The following is a 15,000-nucleotide window of genomic DNA, read 5'->3' as shown; positions in this document are numbered from 1 at the left end:
GTGATGCTCATCGCTTCATATACAGTATATCTAGGTGATCAGGGTGCTACTGATTAGCTCACGGTTGAAGCGTTTGTGTATGGCCCCATGATTTCTGCTTGCCAACGCACTTCTCTGGAGTCTCATAGTCGATTGCCGATGTAGTCATTGATATGAGATTTACATATCTTTAGCCTTGAGATGTTGTATACTACATCCGTACACCCCCTCATCGGTTCACGGGGCCAGTGCTGTTCCTAAGTGTCAGTACTGTTACCGGGTATGGTTAGCATCGCAACTAACGATGCCTCACGGGGCAGGGCACTCCTCCTTTGAGGCTGACAACAAGTTGTGTCAGTAGTTTTGGGGTGGTAAAAATCGCTGAATCTTCTTTATATTTCTATCATAAGATCATATGAAGTCCTCTAGAAGGGACCTCATGGCAAGACCATCTACTATTTCAAAATGGTACCCCATGGGTGGAGAGGAATGAAGACCCTATAGTATAGGCTTTCATTATACCTCTGAAGACCTCTATGGTTATAAGTATGGGATCCATGTTTGATATGTATACATGATCTAAGATTATATTTATGGTTTCCTCAAAGGGGACATTCCCGCAAAGACTTTCCATGTTAGGGAAGGCAATGGCTTTGTTATGTACTTTATCTTGTAGCATGTCAATAAACTCCACTTCAAGAAGCAGGTGACTGGGATGTGAGAGACTGGAATCTCGTCATGCACCATCTATATCTTATAGGTGGGTCATAGTTCTCTGCTTTGCGTTTTCTCAGTAATCAACTTCATAGCCACCTGCAATCTTTGGAAATTTAATGGGGACACGTTGATCTTTAGCCTTTAAAATCCTCTTGAGTTCATCATTGTTGTCCTTTGTCAGATGTTTGGACTTAGAAAGATCCTGCAGGATGTCATTCATCGTTTTCAAATATTCTACTTTTTTTCATGACCCAGTCGATCGCTAACTCAACACCATTTTGTAAGATGATATCTGGGTTATTGCATTGTTCTTTGGCGGCTTTTATTATATCTTTAAGTCGGAGAGCTATGAAGGGTTTATTCATATGAGTACAAGATATATAGGTTACGCGTTTTTATACTCAATTATTCAAGATAACAACTAACTCCTGTTTCCTAATATCATCCTTTTCATCGTTATTGTCTGAGACAACATACCTCTTTTTATTTCTTCTTTCCCATATTTTCCTTTTTCTTCGAAATGTCTTCCTACCTGGGACAAGTGTTATCTTTTCCCCTCTCCTAGTTTTATTTTCTTTAGATACTCTTCTATACACATTCTGTAATACTGTATGACCAAAAAATATTCTTTGTCAATATTCCCTTGTATAAGGCCTCATTCTTTTTTTTCCATGCAACCAACTTCTTCCCATTTTCTGGAAAGGCCTTGTTCTTTGCCTTCTTCTTTATTAATCTATCTCCCCTCCTTTGAGAACGCGATTTTATTACATGTTTTCTTGGATATCTTTACTCTCTATTTAGTATATCATAAAATTAGTTTCTCTCTGTTAATGTTTTTTCCACTTAATTCTATGAAGTAATAACAAACTTTTCGTCTCCTGTCGTTTGTCATTCCTGTTTTCATAATGGAAAAGGAAAGTTCTGTCCTTTTTCTTTCATTTTTTTATACATAATTATTCTTCAACATTATTCTCCGAGATAAAATCAAATTTTAGTTTTCTGCTCATATGCAACTTTATTCTAAAAAAAGCTGTTCATCAAAATCACACTGCATAATGAGACAACCTCCATTTCTCATATGCTTCATTTTCCAACTGGCTTGAAATGGAACTCCTCCTCTAAAGCCCTCAATGTCAAGAGACTGCAGACCTTTTTAAGGTGTTTTTATTCCCTTTATTAAAAAATCCCATATTATTTTTCGTCACTCCTCTAACTTTCCGTCCTTTTTAGAAGTGTATTCCTTCCAGGAATCTAAATCTATGATATAAACAAAAACAACATTACGTTTTTATCAAACTTCAAATATCACTTTTCTTAAAAAGTTGACATTTTAAGTCAATTGCTTGGGACGAGATCCCATCACTACTTTTTTATCATGGAACTTTCCCTTGAATAAGAAACTGACAAAATTTTCTCCATTCCCACTCTTTTCCTTTATGTTTTTCCTTTTTCACCTTGTCTTCACTTGCCACATTCGCTATTTGTTTTACAGTATTCTCTGGCATTAGATCCTATTTCTTGTTTCTTCTATCCTTTCCTTATTTTTAATGTGTCCCTTTATTGCTCTTTTTAAACTAAGAGATCTCCCTTTCCTATTTTTTTTTCTTTTCTTTTTTTCCATCGCACAAAAATTCTCTGGAATAGGAGATCAACATCATTTTTGAAAAGTTTCGCTTCGCTTACTTCCTATTCTTCTCTCGCCAACTTTTAATTTTATTGAAGAGCCTTTTCTTCTGTTCTCTGGGATATGATTGCAAACATTTATATCCAGATCCCCTTCTCCTATTTTTTTTTTCCTTTAAAGCATTTTTTCTACGCACTTTCTGTAGTAAGATCACTCTCAATTTTCATCTTTTGCCCCTTTCCTCTTTATTAAATATCTCATCACTCTTTGTCTACGCTGTTAGCTTCTTTATTTAAGAAGCTCGTATACCATTCTTGGGTTACGTTCCTACTCTGTTTCACCATCATCATCATCTCCTACGCCTATTGACGCAAAGGGCCTAGGTTAGATTTCGCCAGTCGTCTCTATCTTGAGCTTTTAATTCAATACTTCTCCATTCATCATCTTACTTCACGCTTCATAGTCCTCAGCCATGTAGGTCTGGGTCTTCCAATTCTTTTAGTGCCGTGTAGAGCCCAACTGAACGTTTGGTGAACTAATCTCTCTTGGAGAGTGCGAAGAGCATGCCCAAACCATCTCTATACATTAATTTTGCAGTATTTGAATCAATAATCTGATGCACTTTCTGATAAGGAAAAAAAACGTACTTTTCATAGGAACTTCTTCATAAAAATATACGGTTCCCAGCCATATTTTCAGAAATACAGGCGACCGTAATTTTTACCCTATTTTGTTATCTTTTATGGGTTGGTGACCGTAATGTCATTCCTTAACGTCAATATATAGTTTTTTTTTTTTATATCGGTAAAGGCCTAGCAACATTTATTCCAGGTTTTTTACCGTTTTACTGCAAATTTTTAACAGTGCACTTATTGATATAACAAACTCTCTTTTTATTTTCCATTTCTTTTTTTTTTTACCCTTGTTCATGTTCAAAACGGGTTCTTTTACTGAAATCCATTGGATATAAGATCTACCTTGTTTTTCTCTTGCTTTATTATTTATTTTTTTCGAAAATAGTCTTCTTCGAAAATAGTATTGTTGAAGAACTGTTTTTGGGACGACACTAATGTTACATTTTCATTTTGTTCTGTATGAGTTCTTGCTCAGCATTTCGTAAGAAATTTTTTTTCTAAAATTCTTGTATTATATTCTTGCGAATCGCATTGTACAAATAGTTCCTCCCATCTTACAATTCTCCTCTTTTGAAAAGTTGTTCTGCCATATTTCTTCCGTTCTTTTCCCTCTTTGTTTGTGAAAGGTTCTTTTTTACATAATTCCTGGAGAAGATTTATTCCGATTTTTTTCTGTTCTTTGTCGTTTGAGTTGTTCTTTTATTGTATTCTTCCTTCTTTTGAAAGGTTCTTTTTTACATAATTCCTGGAGAAGATTTATTCCGATTTTTTTCTGTTCTTTGTCGTTTGAGTTGTTCTTTTATTGTATTCTTCCTTCTTTTGAAAGGTTCTTTTTTACATAATTCCTGGAGAAGATTTATTCCGATTTTTCTGCTCTTTGTCGTTTGAGTTGTTCTTTTATCGTATTCTTCCTTCTTTTCCTTCTTTGTGAAAGGTTCTTTTTTACATAATTCCTGTAGAAGATTTTGTTCTGTTCTTCGTTTTTTTTAGTCGTTCTTTTGTAGCATTTTATGGGATATCATTAATCCCCTTCTTTTCTAGTATTGTAATTTTTCTTTTATTTGCAGATATTTTTGAAAGGGGCTCCTACCCTATTTTTCTCCTTTATGCCAAATTTACATTTGCTGACAAAAATCTTCTATTGCAATTTCCATGCAAAAATTGCAAACCTTCCTTAGCTAGCCTCCGAATTTACAATTTATGAAAAGGAATTTTTCTGTGATATGTTAATGGCATTTTTCTCCTCATTCTCCGCCTTTCATAGTTTCAAAAAGGCGTTCTTTTACTGACCTTTCTGTAGGGAGATTAAACCTATTCTTCATAAGCCCTGTGTCGACCTCTGTAATTTGTCGTTTGTCTCCAGTCCACACTCTTGTTTCTTACTGTCTCTTATTCGCCTTTCCATTTGTTGAAAAGACGTTTCTCTTCAACATTACATTTTATGTAACGAAAGTTGATTTTTTCTTTTTTTATCCTGCACACTTGCTTGTTTTTTTATTTCGTAAAAAAAAAATAAAAAAATAAAATCCACTCGTGTGTGCCTTGGTTAAGAAAATAATCTTTTTTATTTTTTATTTGAAATGACATTCTTCTGTCGTCTCTCTCAGAGTATCTTACTTTATCTATTCTATTTTCTAAAAAAAATTACCCCGGAAATGGCCTTCTGCTACATCTTTTGAATAAAATAATATTTTTTCCATCCCGTCAGTTTTGTTTTTGCAGGAAATATTCTAATGCGCTTCATAGGATATTCTAAGATTACACTTTTTATGATTTTCTCCTCCTTTATTTTATTTTGGAAAAGGATTTAAACGTTTAAAGGCCGCTCATGAATGGCAGAGGCAAGGGACAGTGGCATTGCCCTATTAACAGGACAATGTCCTAGAGACTGACCATATTACATACAATCAGCACCCAAGCCTCCTCTCCACCCAAGCTAGGACCAAGCAGGCAATGGCTGATGATGACTCAGCAGATAGACCTATATGCTCTCCTAAATCACCCATCCTTAGCTCACAAGGATGATGGGATTGCAGCGACAAAAGGAACTAACAAGTTTTAGCAGGACTCGAATACAGTCTCTGGCGCAAAATCTCTCTTCTTTTTTTTATTCTCTCCAATCTCTCAAGCACAAAATACAACTCCTTTTACTTCTACGCCTCTTTCCTTCATATTCTCCAGGATAAGATTCAATACACTTATGTGTTTTCACCATAATTTTCTTATGATACTCTACAGCTATATTCTCTATCACCAAATTTATCATTTCTATGTAGCCTTAGACCATATTTCTTGGTAAGAGCTCTAACTCCTTTTATCTTCTTTGTACAACTTTTGTTAATGTGAAAGGGTGTTTTTTACACTTTCAATATCTGGGAAGTGATTTTTCCTCCTCTCATCCAGTTTTATTTACTATTTTAGGTTTTTGCAGAAAATACTCTCATACGGCTTTGTCTAGGATAAAATTCCACGCCTGTTCATTCCCATCCTTAACCTCTCCTTTTCGAGACAGACATATTTTTACCATATTTTGAAGGAAAAGATCCCACTCTCCTTTTCCTATCCTACACCTTTCACTTTCTGCTTGAAAAGGTCTTCTCCTTAGAAATGATCAATCTTATTTCCTTTCTCTTACTATCACGTGGCGGGGGGGGGGGGGGGGGTTAGCAAAAGAGATACTCGATCATACTCGATTTGATAACAGATTTTCTCCTCAATCCATTTTTTAAAAGATATTCTTCTATGCATAATCTTTGAATAAGACCATGTTTCTCTTCTATCCTTCACTGCTTATCATAAATACTATTTAAAGTCTCTGATAACTCTTGGGTATGCTCCATCTCCTTTTTACTAATTTTCCCCAACATTCTTTTCATAAAAATGAAGATCCCACGTCTAGTTATTCTATTCGACTTTCTTTTCTGATAAGTTAATCGTCTATACCGTTCTGTGGTAAGATTTCCTTCTCTGTCCGTTATCCTCTCCATGTTTTATTGTCCATAAGCATCCTTTGGATACATTCCTGATGGCCGATGCAGTAACGTCCCTAACTGATGAACGCCAGACTAGGGTTCAAGTCCCGCTCAAACTCGCTAGCTCTTTTGATCGCTGTAACCTCACCACCCTTGAGAGCTAAGATTGGAGGGTTCGGGGGAGCCTATAGATCTATCTGCTGAGCCATCAGCAGACATTGCCTGACCCTCCTTGGTCTTAGATTGGGTGGAGAGGGGGCTTGGGCGCCGATCATATGTATATATGGTCAATCTCTAGGACATTGCCCTACTTGATAGGGCAATGTCACTCTCTCTTGTCTCTGCAATTCATGAACGTTTTTTAAACCTTTAAAATAAGAAACCCATTTCTTCTGTTTCTATTCACTTGTTTATTTTTTTTTCTTAAACAATGATTCCCTCGTCTATTAATTTTTCTCTTAATTTCTACCACTACATTTCATTTTTACTGATCACCTGCCGTATTATTCTCTGATATAAGATCCTACTCCTCTTTTATAGTATCATCTACTTTTACTTTTCTTTAAGAAGTTGGATAAGATTAAAAACTTTTTTCCGATTGTCTATCTTTAATATTTACGAAAATAGCTTTTCTTTACTAAGTTCACAGAGATAAGACCCTTTGTTTGTTTTTTCTTAAGTAATTTTTTAATCAAATTGTTTCTGACAATGCATCATTAATTATCTATTATTCTTTTTTTAATTCAGGTGGTATCTAACCATAATTTTATGAAGATAATTCAAATATTAAAAAAAAGTTTCGATTATGCCATTCTCCAGGAAATTATCAAATTCCTTCTTAATCTATTATTTACCTTCCTATTTTTTTTTTTCATAAATTAATCTTCTGTAGTTTTGGGCGAAATAAACGACTCATTTTTTTCTCATTATATTTCCTTGAATCTTTTTCTTCTATTTAATTACAGTGGTAATTAGCCCATATTTTTCTTCTTCATTTCGACAAACTTCCTTTATTTTGCTAAAATGTTATCCTTCTTCATTCCACTTGTTAACACTACCTTTCCTATTTTATCTTGATGAGTTTCTTCTACGTCATTCTATGATATATCAGTTTACTTTTATCATATATCCTAAAGGTAATATCTCGCTCTTATCTCCTTTCCTCCAACTTTTTCTAAGATGCTATCGAAACAATAATTCTCAAGTTGAAATTAAAGTTATTGCTGAATAGTAATCTAATTAAATAATTGAATATTATGTGACATGCAAACTCATATTTGGTGCATTATGACAAATGGATTATGGAGATATTTTCAGAGCACATACTCTCTCTCTCTCTCTCTCTCTCTCTCTCTCTCTCTCTCTCTCTCTCTCTCTCTCTCTCTCTCTCTCTCTCTCTCTCTCTCTCTCTCTCTTTTTCCTGTATCATTTTGCCTTTTCGTTGTTTTTCAAAGGTATTTTACTACGGCTTTATCTTCCGCTTTTCAGTCCTAAAAACAAAGACGAGAAAAACATGGCAAGTGAGTGTTGTCCATCTACTCCACTTTGTTTTATACTTACTTTATTGCTGCCATTCCCAACAACTTTAGCATCCTCCTGACTTGCACCTTCCTGATCGGTATCTCGAGTATATCATGTTTACGTCCTGCACATTATATGGAATTTCCTTTATGGAATTTTCCATTCATTGAGTCATCCTTTGTGTATATTCTTTAAAAGCTTTAAAGGCCGCTCATGAATGGCAGAGGCAAGGGACAATGACATTGCATTATCAAGCAGGACAATGCCCTAGAGACTGACAATATATACATATGATCAGTGACCAGCCCCCTCTCCACCCGGGCTAGGACCAAGGAGGGCCAGGCAATGGCTGCTGATGACTCAGCAAATAGACCGATAGGTTCCCCAAAACCCGGCGCCCCATCCTTAGCTCAAAAGGATGGTAAGGTTGCAGCGATCAAAGGAACTAACGAGCGGGGCTCGAAATCCAGACTGGCATTCACCAGTCAGGGATGTTACCGCATCGGCCACCACAATCAAAGAAAGTCAGATGTTATATGGGATATTTCAGAAGCACTGTTTACACAGCCAATGGTCTAGTTTTCAACTAAGGGGTTTATCTCGTTCCAAAGAAATATAAATATTAGAAAATCATGAGATTTGTCTGGTTTCAGAACTGCAAGAGTCTTTAAACGATTTTTCTTAATTAAGCTTCTAAGCAATGCCACGGAAAACGTTTCCAAGTGAAAAGAATAAAAAATGTCTGATATGCGAGACTTAATGGAAGCTTCCTTATGCCTAATAATTTCTTAATAACCTCTGCAACTGTGAAAGAAAAGGAAGAAAAAAGAACGGGAAGTATTATGCTCATAGCAAGAATCTTATATTTATATTCTGGCGTTAACTATTGTCATCTGCTATCCAGAAAATATTTAGTAAATTTAGTGTGGCAATTATTTTCTAGAATATAATTTTATTAGTAATAAGTATTTCTATACCGAATTAGCGTACCTTCTGTTATTGATAACAATAATATCGTTTTCAGAATTACTTTTAGGTTCTGGAAGTTATTAAATTTACTACGAAAGACGAGAAATTGATATTTTTGCTGACGGTGGTTTTTAAAGCCAATATGACTAAGTCTATATGGGTAATTTAAATTACACCAGATCTGTGAATAAAAGTCAATCGTTATATTTAACTTTGTTTTTCGTCTATTTTACACTTTTAATTTGATTTATTTTTAAATAATCTCGCTATTGTTTTTACAATAAATGAATCTCGATGATAATGCTCAATTTTATGATAAAAATTGATATTTATTAACGTTTGGTGAAAATTTTAAATATGATAAACAGCAGGTGAGACTTGAAAATTGTTGCGTTATCTTAATTTCGTTTTACAAATGGTTGTTATGATATAGCTAACATGACTGAAAGAAATTTTTTTTTCAGGAAGTTATTAATGAAGAAAGGATCATAATTAACAAGAAAACAAAGCAAGAGAAGAAAATATACCTATTCATGAATCATAAACTCTAATAAAATAACACTGATAAGAAAGAAGCATGATACAGCATTTAAGAAAAACCAAAAATGTATATGGAAAATTCACACACAAATCATATGGATCTGTCAAGCCACGTCACTTACCGTGGTTGAGGGAGACGGCGCTGGAGGCTGTCGGGGCCTTCTTATAGGTGGCGCTGTTCATAGTGAGTTTACGTACGTTTTTATCAGGGTGGAAGACGATTATGTAGATTTTAGGGGAGTATAGACACACAAGCGCCACCGAGGCGGATAACGATATCGCAACACACAGCGTCGTTATTTGCACCTATGGTTTAAGGGGAGAGAGAAAACAATAGGGAGAAAAATGTCAGTTAATGTCTTCAAAGATTATGTCCACAGATAATATCTAAAAAAATTATTTTGAATACATATCTAAAATCTTTCATAGGTACATACATAGATATTTAGCTAAACCTCTAAATCAGAAGCCTTAGTACAAACACAGAGTAGATTTGTATACAATGGTTCAATAGGTTGGCCCGGGCACCAGCCACCCGTTAAGATACTACTGCTAGAGAGTTATGGGGTCCTTTGACTGGCCAGTCAGTACTATATTGGATCCTTCTCCCTGGTTACTGTTCATTTTCCCTTTGCCTACATATATACCGAATAGTCTGGCCTATTCTTTAAATATTCTCCTCTGTCCTCATATACTTGACAACACTGATTACCAAACAATTTCTCTTATCTCAAGGGGTTAACTACTGCAGTGTAATTGTTCAGTGGCCACTTTTCTCTTGGTAAGGGTAGAGGAGACTCTTTAGTTATGTTTACTTTTGTTTAGAAAGTTTTATCATGAACTCACACAGGGAAAAATGACTGCTGCCACATATTGTTCTAAGAAACCACCATTACTATATCTGATGAGTTAAAATGAAGCTATTTTTATTTCAAATCCATTATTACTGTCCTTCCTTTCGTCAAAGTACCTAGCCAGGGTGTGGGGGAAAATTGCATGGTTGAGTTGGCTCTACCCATATTGACCATTGTTACTCATGGTGCCTAGGTAGTGTATGGATTACCATTATTATTTTTCTGTATATTGTTCATATGGTTGTTGTTATCATAATTACATTATTAGTTCTTTCACAGCCTAAAATAACTGGATTTCATTGCTTGCTTTGAAGATTGTTTGATTTCTCTTTCTCCTGCTGATTGCCATGATTTGAGAGCCTTTATATTAACACGCAAATACGATAATTACTTGTAATTAGTATTCACCGACACTTATGGTACTGCGAGAAGCAAGGTTAGTTCGTCAATTGGTTTATCTTATCATGTTTTATTCTCAACATTAGTCAAAATTGTCGGTGATGTGGTATACGGTGGTAGCTATATGTAGACTCTAAAGTATATAAGATTGATATTTCTAGTGACATTTTACATTTAATTTAACCACAGTTGTATAAAAATGAGTTGTTCGTGATAAAATCATCATGGAAAATCCCAAGGGTTACAAACTTCCCATTTTCTATAATGGTGGCAATAGATTGATTTAGATTTTAAGTACAAATCTAGAATTTGATAGGATTATGTACTATAGGATCAACTCTTTTATCTTTTTATAGCCGGGTGGTCTAGTTAACCGCCTACCTTTATTTCTACTTTATGCTAAGGTTCGAATTCTTGGTCGGACAGAATTACTTATCACACAGAATTTCTCTATGATTCGGTTGAGGTATTTGTGGCTTTTTAATATATATATATATATATATATATATATATATATATATATATATATATATATATATATACACACACATATGTAAATATCAACTACAATGGCATTTAATACCGAATTCTACCTTAGGAATTTACATCTACTGGAACTCACTTATGGTAATAGCTTCTGGCTGGGCAGAGATTAAAATGTCATTGGATATATATTCCCAATGTAGAATTCGATATTAAATGCCATTGTGGCTGATATTTACATTGATTAAAATCCCGAGTTTTAGTGATATATATTCACACACATATGTGTGTGTATGTATGTATATATATATATATATATATATATATATATATATATATATATATGTGTTTTATGTATGTATGTATACTGTATATATTTACATATATATATATATTAAATATAAATATATATATATATATATATATATATATATATATATATATATATATATATATATATATATATATATATGATAAATTTTGCACATTTTTACGTGTTTTTCATATTCAAATAAGCCATATATATTTTTTTTGATATATTAATGTCTGGATTCTCTTAACGATCTCGGGATCAGAGCCCCAGGCGAAATCTCACAAAGACAAGAGCTTGGCTCCGGCCGGGAATCGAACCCTGGTCGGCAAGCTTATATAGACAGTGACTAACCCATTCGGCCACGGGTTAGTCACTGTCTATATAAGCTTGCCGACCAGGGTTCGATTCCCGGCCGGAGCCAAGCTCTTGTCTTTGTGAGATTTCGCCTGGGGCTCTGATCCCGAGGTCGTTAAGAGAATCCAGACATTAATATATCAAAAAAAAAAATATATATATGGCTTATTTGAATATATATATATATATATATATATATATATATATATATATATATATATATTTATATAAGAAATCGTGGCATTATATACTGTACAAACAAGAAGATAAAATTTATATATATATATATATATATATATATATATATATATATATATATATATATATATATATATATATATATATGAACAAACACCCATGATTAACATAAATTCAAAATACTAAATGATGTTACTATGATGTATATCTTATTCTCCCTCTTATATAAGTTAGTGAAATGTTAAGAGTTGTGTGAGTCGTCCAATCGTAAAGCTGAAAGTTTGACTATTTCGCCGCTCGCTCTACAATCTCCATGGTAACCTCTATTGATAGGTGAAAAACACCTGCCATATGATACCGTCCTTAGTCTAAAACAAATAGCTCGCTAAGAAGATTCTGGGAGATATCATTTATTGGTTTTTCTTTTTTTTATTATTATTTATCCCTATGGAATCCCAATTATGAATGGAACAAAGAGGAATTTATTTCTATAATTATGTTTTGTCTCAGCTGACTTCCAAGATGGACTGGAAAGAAAATCTTTAGTTGATGTAATAGGGAGTAGTTATCTCACGTCTTCTTCGTTCATATCAAAACGAAATGATCTACCAATTGTCTTCTAGGCACTTATTTTATTTCCATCTCTCCTATTTTCAATAATGTTAACGAACATAATAAATCCTTTAGACCCTTGAAGAAAGAAATCAATTAATTCGAAAATTTTTATCTTCTTGTTTGTATAGATAATGGCAAAATTTATTAGGACTTTCTTTCGTAAATAAAATGCTTTGTTTTTAAAAAAATGTGTGAGTTAGTTTCCAAACAACTATATTACAAACTAATGACCGTGAGAGTTTGAGTATGTTTGCTTTGAAACATTACGTACAAAAAAAGCGTTTTAACTTAGATGTTGCCTTTTCCGTTACCCTGACACTGAAAAAAAGCACTGTTAGGAAATTAACCTATCGTTTTTTACAAATTACAATACACAGTTCTATGACTTAGCTTATATCTGACTTTCACCTTACACTGTACCGTTTGTGATCTTACATAGTGTGAACCTATTTTGTTTTTTCCTTTTAAGGCGATTTGGATGAGAGCTGGGAAATAGAACCTAGTTACTGTTGTTATACAGAGTTCACACGAAAACATACGTCCTCTACACGAGGATAAAAATAAATATAAGCTTATAGCCCATATAATTTAAGATATCAAAATTAATATTATTCAGAGCGTTAAATAAATTTTTCATTACTGTATTCGTTTGTCTTGGCCCTATAGATTTCATTTTGAGATGACGTTTATCGAGAACCAAACGCAATCTGCAAGTAGAGTTCTGCGTAATAACATCTAAGAGCATCCTTAATTTCACCTTTGATCTAAGTTAGTATTTTTAGAATTCAATCGAAGAAAAGTGTTAATTCCTGATCGACCGAGTGAGTAAAGTCTCACCATACACAGCTTTATACATGTGTATGATGCTAAGGTTTCGTGACAATCAAAATGATACATATTTTTAAAGAAGCTTCACCAACTTATATGGACATAACTACATAGCCATCTGGAGAATAATATTGAGGGCTTTCTTGGGTGACAATATGAATGAGAATTCTATTACCAATTTAATGAAATAGCCTTCTTTTTTTCGTAAAGAATAGCATGCGTATGTAATATTGTACTCATGGTAACTATCATCAACATATGAACACTGTTTGTCTTGGTCTATAATATTTAGAATAGGAATATTACAATGAAGCGCTGTAGCTTATTGTCTAGTTTTAGTAAAACTCACGACTTATTATTGATTCACTAGTTTATTCTGAGTTGAGTTGGTGTCGGAGTTAAAATTTGAATTCACTGAGACTTATCAACTAAAAGAAGCGATTGTCGTAGTTCAGTTTGAGAATCCCTTTCGGCGCCTTTTCAAAAGATCACACGTTCTTTGGCATCTATATTTTTTCGCATTACAACAAGCAAGACAGAAAAGACTCAAGCCTTCCACAAAAGGACACTTTAAAATGGAAAAAAAAAAATAAACTAGATTCACCGATATAAGTGGTCATCCAATTCACATTTTCATATATACATGCATATATATTATGTATATGTATATACATATTTATTTACATATATAAACATAAATAAGTATTATTCACACACAATATGTATATAGATATATATATGTATGTATGTATATATATATATATATATATATATATATATATATATAGATAGATAGATAGATAGATAGATAGATAAGAGAAAAAGTCTTTTTATTTAATGCACATCCAGTTCGATGACTGTCTCTATGGGAGTCGAAGCGGAACTCAAGAGTTGGTTGGGGCAACCAACATAAGTTCCCTGGGACAATTATACAAATACACAATAATAAGTGATTAATTTGATCTCCTTAGTTTCTTTTATGGAATTTCTTAAGAAACATACACGCACAGACAAATATATATATATATATATATATATATATATATATACACATATATATATATATATATATATATATATATATATATATATATATATATATATATATTGAAAACAGCTGAAGAACTATTAGGAAAAGCATCAGGTAGAGGACTATCAAATAAAAAGAGGTGCGTAAGATAAAGTAAAATGAAATAGAGAAGCAAGGATAGTGCATGGAAGAAATGGTTCTGTGGAATATGAAGGAATAAATGAGTTTTATGAGAATTTAGAAACACCGGAAGGTCACAAGATGATCTGTAAAACAGGAAAAGGCAGAATTAGAGCATCAAGCAGATCAATGACCGAAATGGGAGAGTGTTGTCAAGAGAGGAGTGCATAAGAGCAAGATGGGAAGAACATTTTGGGAAGCTATTTAATGATTAAAATCCAAGAATAACAGAAAGGGGAACCCACGAGTAAGGGCAGTCTCAAATATCTCAAGAAGAAGTAAAAAGTACACTTGACAAAATGAAAAATAGAAAGGCTGTTGGACCTGATAGTATAACAGAAGGCGTGTGGAAATGTCTGGGAAGAAGGGGTGTTGATATACTCTGGAACCTTTTTAAAAAGGTCTACCATCAAGAAAAAAATGCCGGACAGATGGTGATATAGTATTATGGTTCCTGTATATAAAGGAAAGGCAGATATACAGGACTGCTCAAACCATAGAGGGATAAAATTGATATTTAACACTATGAATATCTATGAACGAATTACAGAGGGAAGAATAAGAAATGAAACAGTAGTAAGTGAAGAACAATTTGGGTTTATACCAGAAAAGGGTACGGTATATATAATTTTTGCGTCAAGGCAAACAAGGAAAACATATGTAGAAAGACAGAGGGGACTACATCTAGTATTTATTAATTTGGAGAAGCCATATGATTGGCTACCTCGGCTAGAAGTGTGGAGATGTATGAGAGAAGGGTTTTTTTTTTCAGAAATGTATGTAAAAGTA

At 33.6% G+C, this 15,000-nt stretch overlaps 1 protein-coding gene across 1 annotated transcript in view; it reads right to left on the bottom strand.

Moving 5' to 3' along the window:
- mGluR (metabotropic Glutamate Receptor) overlaps positions 1–15,000 on the bottom strand; it is a 492,277-nt gene that overhangs the window by 6,887 nt on the left and 470,390 nt on the right. Inside the window, exon 10 of the mRNA XM_068372165.1 lies at positions 9,080–9,263. Within this exon, the coding sequence (XP_068228266.1) occupies positions 9,080–9,263 (184 nt within the window). The remainder of the gene's footprint in view (positions 1–9,079; positions 9,264–15,000) is intronic.

The sequence above is a fragment of the Palaemon carinicauda genome, chromosome 4 (genome assembly GCF_036898095.1).
Source record: "Palaemon carinicauda isolate YSFRI2023 chromosome 4, ASM3689809v2, whole genome shotgun sequence".
NCBI classification, from domain to species: Eukaryota; Metazoa; Arthropoda; class Malacostraca; order Decapoda; family Palaemonidae; genus Palaemon; species Palaemon carinicauda.
The sequence above is the reverse complement of the archived record's forward strand: the minus strand, read 5'-3'. Positions and strand labels throughout refer to the sequence as shown.